This window comes from Heterocephalus glaber, unplaced genomic scaffold, assembly GCF_053883595.1.
Source record: "Heterocephalus glaber isolate CG9 unplaced genomic scaffold, H.glaber_assembly_v1.0 deba00001582, whole genome shotgun sequence".
Taxonomy (NCBI): domain Eukaryota; kingdom Metazoa; phylum Chordata; class Mammalia; order Rodentia; family Bathyergidae; genus Heterocephalus; species Heterocephalus glaber.
The window spans coordinates 44,269-58,586 of NW_028258362.1; the positions used below are offsets into that span (position 1 = coordinate 44,269).

General features: G+C 33.9%; 1 protein-coding gene across 3 annotated transcripts in view; it reads right to left on the reverse strand.

Annotated features, from left to right (window-relative positions):
* The window catches only part of LOC101711459 (ubiquitin carboxyl-terminal hydrolase 53), a 38,398-nt gene extending 27,361 nt beyond the window's left edge, over window positions 1-11,037 (reverse strand). For 2 of the 3 annotated variants that reach the window (XM_087193226.1, XM_087193228.1), the window contains exons 1-4: window positions 10,632-11,036; window positions 5,578-5,670; window positions 1,801-1,935; window positions 16-129 (exon numbers count right to left, since the gene is read on the reverse strand). In XM_087193226.1, the coding sequence (XP_087049352.1) occupies window positions 16-129; window positions 1,801-1,935; window positions 5,578-5,670; window positions 10,632-10,775 (486 nt within the window). In that variant the 5' untranslated portion in view covers window positions 10,776-11,036. Of the gene's footprint in view, window positions 1-15; window positions 130-1,800; window positions 1,936-5,577; window positions 5,671-10,631 lie in introns of all 3 variants that reach the window. The other variant, XM_087193227.1, reaches the window with a different exon arrangement.
* Window positions 11,038-14,318: the final 3,281 nt, after the last annotated feature.

A 14,318-nucleotide genomic window follows, 5' to 3' on the forward strand; every position in this document is an offset into this window, starting at 1 on the left:
AGTAAGCCACTTCACCTGTTCATACAGAGTCATAGCAAACTTCTGGTGAGTGATACAAGACTTAGAGGTGCACAAGTCTGCATCTCTGCTTGGCACTATGTGAAAATGAATCCTCTCCAATATATTTTCCTAATTTAAAAAGAAAATAGAGAAATGAGTTGCTAATGTTTCAAAGAACACTTCAAAATACAACCCTTTCCAACTGAACATTTTCCAAAGTGAAAGTGTAGAAATGGCATACATATTATTAGTCTTTCAGCTTTCTTTAATCAGCACTTCAAATATTGTTCGATTATTCACCTTTAGTAGTGTCAGCTAAAAATAAATGTTTCATGAAACATCATAATACATTACTTAAATATTTAAAAATTCTTTAAAAATCCAACCCACAGTAACTGACATCTAGAATTTAATATTAGAAAATATAGTTTTCTATGTCCTTATATTCTTATGTTAAGAAAAAGCAGGTAACTTTTCCTAGATTTCTGGACATTTTATGAATTATCATTAGCATGTATTCACACATTTCATTTAAGTGAAAGTAAAACTATAAAGCAAATACATTGTGCAAAATATATGTTTTATGCAGTGGATCAATTATAAGTAGAAAAATAAGAAAAGTGTGTTTCATTATTGTGTGCACTGTTATTGGCACATTTTAATCATGCAGCAGTATGCTTGGCACTGAATTAGTCAAGGACTTTTCTATCTACCTAAGTCAGGAAACCATAAAGATGCTCACTAACAGCAAGATAAAAACATATTTATGTCAAATGAATTCTACAATCGTAAATTCTACAGAAACTCATGAAATTTATTGGAGTGGACTCCTCATATCTTACCTGATAAGTATGGCTTAGTTTGATCCTTGACTAAGCGATAGGATAAAATAGTTCTGAGTATGTCAGAAACTTGAACAAGGGCTGTTAAACAGAAATATAACAGACGTCGAGAAACAGAATGGAACTAACTCACTAGGAAAGAAAATTCAGAGAAAGCTGAGAGATAATTTTGAGGTTACCTGAAAAGGGGTTTAAATGTCAGAAGAAAAGCCTAGATCTGAATTAAACAAACATTAATCTGAAGAAATTTATATTAATCTGGCAGTCTTGGAATAAGAAAAAGTGGTGGTAGAGAAATAACATGGATAGAAAACCTTTAAAAGGATCTGTGCAGGAAGAATTTACAGAATTTGCAGAATAGAAAATGGACCAAGAGAAAAGAAATAGTTACATCTTAAATGCAGGTGACATTACCAACACATTTACTAATCAACATACATATTTCAGAAGCTATATAAGGTCTGCCCCTAATCAAAGAAATGCTCTACTTATTAATATTGTGGTAACAGAGCTGTGATTTTAATGTGGCAAATAGGTATCAGAACTATTGTCCCTGATAGCTGCCCAGCAAGATCTCCTTCTGACCCAAGAGAATCATCCCATGCAATGAGAAATATTGCTGCTGGAAATGTGTTGTATATGTAAGCCCCACGGAGGCAGAACACTGACTTAAATGATATAATATATACTTAGCAATGTTTTTTTTAAACAATAAATTTTAATATATTGTTGTAGCCTATCACTCAGTAAAACCTGAAGCAACACAAATAATCATAACCAAAAGTACAGCACAAAGCACAGATGGATTTAAATTGACCTCTGAAGAAGGGGTAAGACATGGATGCACTGACCCAGTCTGATACTTTTGCATTTTTACAAATTTTTGTTTTGTCTCAAAATATATGTATTTAAAGAATGAAAAAAAATGTTTTAGAGACGGATTATCAGAAATACTTACAAAGCACTCTGCAGCATCATCCATAAGGCCGAGCTGAAATCGCTGCTCATCTTTGAAGCTTTCTGCAAGAGCGTGCCTTATGTTATCCGAGGGAAGCGCTTTTTCCCGACTGTGCTGAAACTGTGCAAATATTGTCTGCAAAACAAAAGTATAACAGTAAGTTTAATGCCAAAAACTTTAAGTACACTTTGCAATAATTTCATTATAACACAGAGAGGTTCAAAACACATACTTAGAAACCAATATAGAACAGTCTTTTGCTCTAAAATTCCATATAAAAATCCATTATTTGTGTCAGTAAACGTAGAAATGGTGGTAGTGGCTTCTAACTCAAATGTTAAAGTGCATGTATGTTAGACATGAATGGTTCTTAGAACCACCCTGAGAGATTCTGATCTCTCAGGATGAGGTGTCATCTATTTCTCTCACCCTGAGGTGTCATCTATTTCTAAACTGTTCTGCAGATGATTCTGATAAAAGTTGTTTAAGGAACAAAGTTTAAGATTAAAATCATGCTAACCAAAAATAAAAATACAATCACATAAAATGATAGGAATTCACTCGTCTTTTTAAAAAGAAAGTTAGTTAATCTAAATGGCCTTTTGTTTGTTTCTTCTCCTGGGAACTTATGTAAACTTCAGAAAATAAATTGGTTTAAAAAACAAAAGTTCAGAAAATATTAACAGAATGACAATTTCTCACTATGATTATACTAAAGTTGGTTTTTAAAAAATGTAAATGTACATTTTACAAGGAGAGCTGGGAGAGTTAATAATTATTTTTAATCATTTTGAGAATCCCACCCACCCCAGTTAACTACTTTTCTCATTTAGAGAGTTTTTTAACCTAAGTCAAAGAAACCATGGAAACATCATTTAAGAGCATGAGATTGTAGGTGTTAACTCAAGTTCCATTTTTCTTGCTGAATTTAAACACAAAAGAAATTGAGTTTTCTGTGATGGCACATAACTGTAATCCCAGTTTACCACACTGAGACAGGAGAATCACAAGTTTGAGGCTAGCCTGGGCAACTTCATGAGATCCTGTCTCAAAATAAAATAAAATAAAAGGACTTGGGACATAGCTCAGTGGTGCAGCACTTGCCTCACATGCAAGGGGCTCTGGGCTCAATCCCCAGTACAAAGATAAACAAAGCTTTTTATTAGGTTAGTTTTAGCAACAATCATGGAGAAGAGAATAGGGGAAAAAAGGAAAGATTTTCTACAACATACCACCTAAGAATTGTTCATGTTCTTTAGTCCAAGGGGTTGTATCATCTCAAAAAAAAAAAAAAAAGTTTTTCAAGGCCAACACATAGCGAGCTAGGAAACTATTTCAAGAATCTGTTCCTCTACTGCAAAAATTTTAATTTATAAATAAGAATTAAAAAATAAAATGCCAAGTAAAGCTGGATAGGAATGATAGGAATTCACTATCCTTTTTTTAAAGTTAAGAAAGTATAATTATTTTACCCATTACAATAGTTAAAATGATTATTATGAAAAGGTGAAAATACTACAGATTTCATCTATTTAAGTAATTAGCTTCTGCAGGCAATGTTTAAGATATTGAACCTACCCAAGACTACTCATTCAACACCTATTCCTCACTTGCCTGGTCTATGTCAGGCATTGTTCTACACTAGAAAACAGTGACCTTGCCCATTCTTCTTACATTCTAGTACAGTAATGAGAAGGCAAATAAGTGATTATATAATATGCCAGAATGTGATAAGATAAAGACAGATAAAGAATACAACATAAGAGAAAAATACAGCAGTACAATGGGGTTCTGAATGCTGGGGGAAGGTCAGAGAGACGCAGCAACTTACCTTTTACCTAGTGAGGAAAGGCCTCAGTGACACAAAAAGCAACATTTGAGAAGAAGCATAAAGGTGCTAACCCTGAGGACCTTGGGAGGAAAAGTCCTCTAGACAAAAGGAGTGACAAAGAAAAGCCTTGGAGATGGGAGCCAGTTCTGAGAAACAGAGGCCAGTTTGAAGTACAGTGCACATATGTGTGAGGTGCTGGTGGGAGTAAATGATACAGGGTTATGAAAATGTCAGGCCAAGACTAAGGAATTGAACCATACTGGTTTTTACAACTGGACAAACCACTCAAAATTTACCGTCCACAGTAAATTAAATAAAATGTGATCTTGTAATTTGACCTAGGTTCATTTTTCCGTCCTCTGACAATAACATTATTCTACCATGTTCAGAAAATTTTCCACTTTTGTTAATCCATTCAAACAGCCTTTATAGGAACATAAAGAAATTAAGGTATGTAAATTCTTAAAAATTTTCCTATATATATATGAGTATGTTCATTAACAACATTTCAGAATGTGGAAGAATAAAAACATTTATCTTTTAAATGTGCTAATCAAATCTTAACTTCTCAGGCAAAAGATTTTCAGTGACAAAAATGGGCTGTTAATATATACTACACATCCTGTTTCTGCCCTTGTCTCCCTTAGCTCAGTAACCACAAGGGTCTAGTTCAAACAGATTATATCACTCCTCCAATTTAAAAAAATCCCAGAACTTCCTAAATTACTCAGAGAAAAAGCCAAGATTGTTACGAAGGCCCATAAAGCCGTATACAATCTGAACTCCTATTCTAGTTATTTACTGTCTTGTAATACACTAGCCCAAAACTTAGTTACTAAAAAACACTCTTCACTCTTGAGTATGAATCTGGAGTTTGGACAGGATGGCTCACCTCTGTTTGACCTGAGTCATCTGAGAAGTTGTGAATGCTGGGACCTGGTCTAATAGCTGATGCTAACTACTGAATGGAACCTCTGCACTAGCTATGTCTACAATGCCAATGTGGCCTTTCCACATAGCTTCGTGGCTTTCTCACAGCCTGCTGGCTCCCTTCCAAGAACAAGCACCCCCAAGGGACAGAGCAGGCAGAGAGTTCTATTATCTTTTCTAATCTAACCTGACTTCAGATGTCTTGCAAAATCAGTTCTGTCACATTCTTGTTGATAGGAAATCAGTCACTGAGGCCCATGTTCTAAGGTAGCCCATGTTCAGGGAACTACTTTAGATAGGGAAAAAAATGCAAAATTATATGGGGACACGTTTTCAAGCTATCATGACTCCCATTATCTCTGAGTTCATCTCTTGAATAGTTTTTAGCACTCGTGTTTCTCCAGGGTTCCTTGCGATGTCTCATCTGCTCCCACCTCAAAGCCTCTGAGATTGTTTCTGTCTGCCTGGAAGCTCCCCCACCACACAGCCTTTTACTCACTCCCTCACCTCTTCCAAGTCTTGAGTAAAGTGTCACTTTCCCAGTAAGGCTTCTTTGGCCATCAACATACCCTGGTCTCTTTCTCCGACTTATTTTTCTTCTAACATGTAACATACTCCACATGCTGCTTATTTATTGTTTTCTCCCTACCAGAGTGTAAGTACTATGGAGATTTTTAGTTGTTTTGTTCACTGTAGTACCCTCAGTATCCACAGCAATACTCTGAACATAGTGGTAGCTCAAAAGCACTTGTTAAATAAAGAATTATTTCAAAATAATGAAAAGTGAGATATTCCTAACAGTTTTATACTACTTAGATGATTATTGTATAATTGCTCTAATGAAAAAGAAAAAAATAAAAACACAAGGTGAATAAATCACATATTAAGAATTTATCTACAAAACTATAAATCACTTGACAACGAACTTCAACTATAAAGAAATTAACCAAATATGTCAAGTATCAAAATTACATTTTTGAAGCAATAATAATTCTTGACAACTATGAAAAGTTTACCTTCAACGCACAAAATATGCAGGCTTCTCCCTGACAAACGTGTCCAGTCAGAACCCGCAAGCTTCGTCGGAATATATCCAATTGCCATAAAACCTTAAAAACAGATTTGAAGGAAGAAGGCAATGAGATTTTTCTCACTATAAGACATTTAGATATTTTTAAAATTGCACAAGGTTAATAAGTACTTTCTTTCAATCTCTTATACATAATCAGATATACACAATCACTAGAAACAGTAGCAAGCGTAAAACTACTATATACATGATATGTATATATAAAAGATGGGTCCAGAAGATATTCTTATTGACTCACATTAAAAACCATTACAGGCACAGAGGAAGGAAAAACAAACTCCTCAGTTAAGTATCTAACATGAAGAAGAAATATGGGATACTTGGGATAATGAAGGACTTGGCAGAGACACAAAAGAAGTGATTAGAATACTTGGACAAACTGAAATCTAGGGAGGAAATATAATTAGACTTTAAAGGTAGGCTGTACTAAATAGAGGACAGCATGTTATGGCAAGAAAAAAGGGTGACCAGATGAATGTGTGGTCCCTAGATACTGAATGAGAGTGGGTATCGGTGCAGTAATGAAGGTGCAGCACATGAAGCACCAGTAGGTAAGGAATAATCTGAAAATACACGCTGCAATTAGTCTTTAATCACCTGCTACTAAAAGACAAAGATAAATCAAACAAACAAAAAAAACTATAACTGTTGAAATCAATCAGTCCAGTACCTAAAAATCATTCTGGAAAACATGAACTCTATACAATGAGATAATAATAGTCCTGCCCAATATAATTCTTATAAAGATTAAATAATACATGGTAATATGTAAAGTGTTTAGCGCAGGACTGCCATATAATTAGGCATATAGTGAGTATCAGAGGGTATTGCAACAAACAAGTAAGATCTTTAAGTTTCCCTGTATCTTTTAGTCATTTCCTCAAATACATAACTTAAAAAATTCATTTATGAACTCTCATTTCTGCCAACTGAAAACAAGATTTTAGTGAAAGGTTAGTAAAAATAAATTGATCTTAAGATTTTCTATATTTTCAACTTCTCAATAACCAAAGGGCATTAGAGAATTTCTCTTTTAAAACTGCTTTTTCTTCAAGCATAATAGGATCTATTTATTTAGCATAAATAACTCAGTGCTTAACAAAGCAAATGTTTAGTAACTGCCTCGTACATCATCTCTTATCATACCATAAAAAATACCACACTGAAATTCATTTTTCCAGCAAAGACCAAGGTGAATGACAGCAGGACCTCAGACGCAGCGCAGAAGTGAGGCCAAAGGCGCCCCTCCAGAGGCAGGCTGCCTGGTCTAGTTCGGCTTTACTCTTCACCCATGCTTGCACGACACGGGCAAAGCGTTTCCTCAGACTACATTCTCAGTAAACTGATGATAAATCGCGCCTACTGCTGAGTTGTTGTAGGGTTCAACTAAATCTGATGTGCAATGTTCAGACAGGTGTCTAGCGCATATAACTTTGTTCTAATCCTTAGAATTCAATGCTACATTAATATGTCAAACCTACTTAACTGTACTGCTTTCCAGATACAGGTTAAAAATATTCAGCTAGCAGGCTACCTTTTATAACTTGTTTATGAAGTTAATGAAGTCTTTCAAATATAACTAATGTTTTCTGGGAACAGAAAAATTTTGAAGTTACACTAGAACAAACTACAGGAAAAATATTTTATGTGATTTTTAAAAATTTGTCTGTACATTATTCATCACAATAATGTAGCAAATCCCTATTGTAAAATAATTAATTTTAATTATGGCTAATCATTATCTTATTTCATTTTAAAAGTTTATTACATTCTACCACTTATTTAAATATTAAAATCTATGCTAGCTATTGGATTATTAGTTGATGTATACTACTTAATTTGATTATGCATACTACAAATCACTTGTGCACACATTTAATAAAGAAAAATAAATCTCTTACCACATTCTTCATTTCAAAATAATATAACTTAAAAATTAAGTAATCAAAAAGGCATATAATTTCATTGTTTCTACTTATATTATTTTAAGAAGGTCTGCTTTTACTAATTTCTTACAAGATCTATTACACAATATATTTCTTAGCAGTTTTTTTTAAAATTCATCAAATTGCATATTAACATTTGTATTCTGAATTTTAAAAAATGAAATCAGGCCTTTTCTGACATAAAGTCTATTCGAATCGTACTGTCACTGAGGATTGGCTTTACAAATCAACTTATACAGATATCATAACCCTAGAGCCCAGAAGATGCCCCTAGAGCTACTCTGCAGAAGTACTACACAGAGATAGCACCATGGATCTGCACAGTGCCTCCTTTGAATATTTGAATATTCCAGCAAGCAGCATGAGGAAACCACTGAAGGCCAGGGAAAGAAATGTCCAAAAGGATTTAGAGAAAATAATGCCCAGAGCCTCACACAGGCCTATTTCTAGCAGCAAAAGTGGAAAACTTTAAAATTCACAGAGCATGGCCTAAAAAAAGTCTCAAGAGAAATTAACCACAGAATAAATACAACTTTCTCCTCCCTAATAAACTTTAAGAGTAAAGCAATCAAACTGTTTCCAAATAAATTAACTTTATCCCAAAACAAAGTTCAAGATTGTTATTAGGAATGAAAGATCTCTCTAATGCAACAAGGTAAAATTTGCCTGACATCTAATAAAAAATTACCAGGCATTAAAGAAAAAAGTAAATATTGCAACTTTATTTCATACAATTAAGAGGCTAGAGGTAAGACGGAGACATTAGTATTAAGTAGAGACGTGTGTTAAGACTCACGTCAAAATTCTAGAGATGAAAAAAATTCTAGAGATGAAAACTACAATATCTAAAATGAAGAATACACAATGCAAAGAAAAAGATTAATGAACTTTGAAGACAGAAATAGAAGCAACCTACACAAAATGAAACAAAACAAAAGACTGAAAAAAAAGGAAGAGAGCGTTAGTGAGCAATAGGACATTAAACAGCCAACTATATATGAAACTAAAGTCTTCCAAAGGCGAAGAAAGACAAGTTACTTGGAGAAATAATAGTCAAATAATTTTGAAATTTGATTAAAATTCTAAGCTTGCAGAACCAATATGCTCAACAAACCCAAACAACAGACATGAAGAAAACTATGTCAAGACACATCATAGTTAAATTACTTTAAACCAAATTTTACTTCAGAGATAATCTTAAAAGCAGCCATAGAAAAAGAACACATTATATACAGAAAAACAAAGATCATAATGATAGATTTTTATTAGAAATAATGCCAGCTAAAACACAGAGAAGCAAAATCTTTAAAATACAAAAAAAGACAAATGTCAATTTAGGCTGTTTGAATGTTTGAAAATATCTTTCAAAATCAAAAGTGAGGGCTGGGGATATCATATAGCTCAGCAGTGTAGCAACTGCCTGGCAAGTGTGAGGCCCTGAGTTCAATTCGCGGTACAAAAAAAAAGGTGAAATACAGACTTTTTTTCAGACATACAAAAGCTGAAAGAATTCATCATTGACAGGCCAGTAGAAAGAGGAGAAAAGCAGAAGGAAAGGATGTGTGGTAGAAATGTAGATCTATAAACAGGAGTGCTTAGTATATACAGAACTATGCAGAAAAGTATAGACTTCAGAGTAAAGCTCAATGCAATGTTTATTTAAATAAAAAAGCACTATCATAGGAATATTTCTACTTTCTTTATTATGAAAGTTTCCTTACGGTGAATTTTCTCCTGTCACAATATGCTTTTTGTCTCCCTACATTATGGACAGTATTCTGAGAGCTAAAGAAAATGACAGAAACAGAGGGGAAAATGTAAAAGTGAAAAAGAGTAAGAAAAGAGCTGATACAATAGAAATCCTTTCTTACAGCCTGATTCAATCAAAGGCATTTAATTCCAGGTCTTGTGGTACTTAATATGTCCTTATATCCAGTGCCAGTAAATAAATATATTATTCTTTTTTCCTCATACTTAATAGCAGGGCAATTTTTGAGCTAGGGCAGAACACTCACTGCCATAGGAGTCTCCAAAGTAAATTAGATTCAATGCTTTCCTTATACAGTGGTGCCTCTGTGCTTTTGCGGGAAAGATGGCCACAGTCGTGTTTGTCACCCAATGCAGAGTTTGCAAACAAAAGCAACATTTTGCCATATGTTTCTGTTTGTGGAACAAATTGTTTGCAAACAAAAAATGTTCATGAACAAAGGTACCACTGTACCAATTACTTCTCTTTCCCTGAGTGAATTAAAGAACTTTCAAGTATAGCCCAAGAAGAGACCAACCGAGACATATAAGCATTTGATGTATTCTAGATGTGTTTATTTATAAAATACATTAAGCAATATTTCTCTGTTTCCTCTTGTTTTTAGAAGAAAAATTCTAGAGTTGCCAGATAAAAACCATATTACACATAAGAAAGCTACTTAGCTAAGACAGAAAAATACGTTAAACTACATTTGAAACTAAAAGAAGTTTTGCAAAAATGGAAGCAAATGGATTAACCTTCCATTTAATCAAAAGAGTGGTGCTCTAATGATGATTACAGAGGTGATTTAAGGGCCACAGTGAGAGGTGAAGGGAGTTTGGGCACCATTATTAAAAATAATGAAAAATAAGAATAATTACTATTCTAGATTCTTATTTTAACCAAGGGGCTTGCTTCTTGTTGTTCTATCTACTGAGAACTGCACCACATTTATTTTTATTTTATTCAATTTGGTTTTTGTTTTTCTTAAGGAGAGGGATTACCCAATAAAAGGTTTCCATATTTTAAAAACATTCTTAATTTACTAAATATTTAAGTAAAAAGTTCTCATATCAGAGTAATACATCATCCTGTTGATGAAAACACCATTTCCATTTATTATAAAAACTAAAATGTCCAGCCAAAATGCTTGTTACCATTAAAAGTCATATTAAAAGTCATTCCATTTAATAACTTTGTTCATAATTTAGTAATTAAAGAAGCATTAAACAAGGTATTTCCTGAAAAGTACTTTTTAAAAATGTAGTTAAATAATTATGGTCTCACCTGTATGGCACTATTAAGGAAACAGCTGTTTTGTCCTGGTTCATTCAACAAGCCTTTGGTAGGGGCTAATGATAGCATACTTCCAGGTTGGTAAGCTTTCCCAAGGTTGCCACCAGGTTTCCGTAAGAATTTTACCCAGGCCATCTTCAAACAACTTTGTTTGCATTAAAGCTAAGAACTGAATGTGTATGTTATATTTCTGATGACAAAACAGATGATGTCTTGGATTTGCCACTTAAATTCACAACAGTTTGTTATAAGCATGTAAGCTTTCAAGTCCATATCTTTCCTAATGAAATAAATTTTTGAGGACTTTGACAAGTAAAAATGGGGTAAGTAAACATTGAAGGTCTGAAAGCTAAAAAGAAATTTAAAAGAACCTTTTTTAAAAAAAAACAAGGCCTTAAAGACTTTTATATGTTAAATTTTATGAGTTGTACACATTAAAATGTAAAAGGGTTTTTTTTTTAAGTTGCAAAAAATAGCACTGATAAACAAATTTCTTTCATGTACAAGTCAGTTGTCTTGATGCATTAAAAAATACAAATGGATGATAGAAAAAGATGTAGAGTTGGCATCTGGCATGATTCCTTTAGTCATTTTCTTTATGCTTTTCTAATAAAAAAGAATTCTATTTCTTTCCCAGGTGAAGTTATCAAATGTGACTCCATATGTCATATCAATGTGACTTCAAGGCAAATCTACAAGAAAAGAAAAGAAATGTTTAAAAATAAACATTAGTTTAAAAATAAACCTAGTCAGGAAAATTTCTATTTTACAATTTGAACACAAATATTAACAATAGAACTAAAATTTATCATAAAAAGGATTAGAACTGATAACATTCTAAGATATTAAAATGAGAATATTTCATCACTTAATTCTTTTTGGATGTTAACATTACATTAATCACTTCCTATCACAAATTTCAGTGTTCAAAGGAAGGGTTAATAAGGAAAATATTGCACAAAAAAAGAAACCTAGTATTAAATTAGGTCTCGGGTGGTATCCCATATCTGTCAACCTAAACTGCTTTATTAAACAAATATGCATATGTGTATATATACTATAGACTATGTTATCTACCTTTTACACAGAATCATATTTTTTCCAAGGAAGTCAGTAGATTTCATGTAAATTAACATGTGTAACAACTCCAAAGGAACCTTTAATTGATAAGCAGATCTTAGTGAATTAAAGTAAATTTCCATCTTTTTACAAATGCATGCTCTGCCTTAATGGACTTCAAATGTTAAATTTCTGAATTTAAAATAATCAAATAATACTAACAAAGTTGTATTTTATCAACTGAATTTTGTTCCTACATTCTTTCACTCAACAAACACTTAGTAAGCATTTGCTTACTATACCCACCAGGTATTGTAAGTAACATAATGAAGACAATACCACTTACATCATACCACAATACATTGTAGAGTGTACAAGGAGGTTCTATGTGCTAAGTGCTAACAGAAAAACAATGTAAGGAAGCAGGATGGGAAGTATATACAATGTAGGATGGCCTTCACTTGTCAACAGGTTACTCAGGGAAGGCCTCACTGGGAAGGTTACATCTGCACCAAGATTTGAAGGAGGTAAAGAAACCAAGTGAGGGAAGGAACTCCAGGTAGACTGAGGAGAAACTTAAAAAATACCGAAGTTGGTGGATACATGGCATGCTGGAGGAATAGTAAGAAGCCCAATGTGGCAAGGGAAATTTAATAAGGAGCCAGGTAGATGAAGTGAAAGGACAAGAGAGAGATTACACCGGGTCTTGTAAGCCGCTTGGTTTTAAACTCTTGCTTAAAAGTTACTGAGTTCCATTTTCAAGCACAAAAAGACAAGACACAGAACAGCACAGGTCAGTTCAATATCACTGATCAAATACAAGACAGCAAAGCACTAAAGAACAAAAAAGAAAATCATCAGTCTCTAAAAAATTAAAGTCAAGAGCCTACTCTTTAGCTGCCTTGTTTAAGATATATTCTTGTCATCTCTGATGAGAACTTCTTTACCTTGCAAATGGGGACAACAATAACAACTCTGTTTAATGAAGGTTAAATATTCTGAGAATTATAAAATATTATTGGTTATTTTCTTCTCTCTATTTTAATCACCAATTCATAACTCCTCTCAGAGTGATCTAAATGATCCTGAAACCTTTCACACATATTGTTTTTAATAAATTTAGTCATGTTTTACAACATTAAGTAAACTCTATATTGGCAGTAAATTCCTATTTTTAATGAAATCATCCTCTTCCCAATGAGAAATGTAATTGTGTTGTATACCTACAATGTACCAATAAAAGAATTTAATAAAAAAAAAAATCATCCTCTTAAAATGATGCACTTTCAACACTTACTAGGCATCAAATCTGTACTATGAACCATTCTAAAATATTACAAAACAATTACTATCATTAAAGAATTTAGTTTGGTGAGTGGCATAGACACAAACAGATAACTTAAAAATATCATGGCTCCTATTCCTTTACAAACTAGTATGTGCTCCTGATTGCCTCGATCCAACCCAGTTCTGAAAATTACACAAAGGAAAAGTAGTCTGATGAGAAACCAGGAGTATACTGAGGACACCAAAGTTCACTCGCTTCTAGAGTGGGAGAGAAACAGCAGCCAAGAGATGGAGGGAGCCCAACGTTCAACTGGGAAACCTCTTCCCAGCTGTGAGCTTTTCCACTCCTTACAGAGCTCTGGGCAGAGAATTCCCGCCCTACACAATGCAATGAGACAGAAAAGCACTGCTCCCAGTACCATCTGGAGATCAGTTCTGCAGGAAAACACTAGAGCACAACCAGTTTCAGAAGTGTTGAAAGTACAGGTCATCTGTAGGCTCCTTAGTGTTCTGGCCTCACCTGTTCTACCCAGAGACAGACCTGGAAAAGACAGGAAGGGCTACAGGAAATTCTTTTCTGGAACCAACTTTCAAACCGCATCACCCCAAATCAGGCCCTTACATCCCACTTTCACACCCTGAAGTCAGATGGAGACAGACCACTTAGAGCCTCATCCTTATGTTCCTCCCAGGTAAAATATTCCTAGCTTAGAAGTTGGTTCTCCTGAGGAAAATATAACCAGGACAGTATAAGCACTTTGACAGAAAAAAAGCACTCTGATGAACCCAACAATATAAACCACAGGAAACAGGAGGAATAAAGAGAACACAAATTTAAAATAAACATAAATAGCTGAGAATATGTGTAGATTTTTAAAACACTGTTAATATTAAAAAAGAAATCCAAAGACCAGTAACTAGCAAATTGCATAGAGGGAAAGAAGATGGTACTAGCAAGTAATAAATTTAGGTCAAGAAATCATGCAAAGCACTAAAAAAAAAAGAAAGACAAAACATAAATATGTTTTAGGAGCAAAGAGGCATGGATGAAATCTAAAAGTGTCAATATCTATCTCTCAAGATATCTATAAAGACAAGAAACAAAGTAAACTGAGTAATATACAAACTGAGTAAATATAAAGTAAACTGAGTAAATAAAACTGAGTAAATATATTTACAGTGGCTGAGTGATTTGTCTGCAGCGGGGTGATTCGGCGCCTTCCGTGTGACTCAGGACCTCCGCAGGATGTGGGCAGACCTGCCTGTCTTCCCCGTGACTCAGGACCTCGGTAGGGCGTGCACAGACCTGCCTGTCTGCAGCGGGCTGATTCG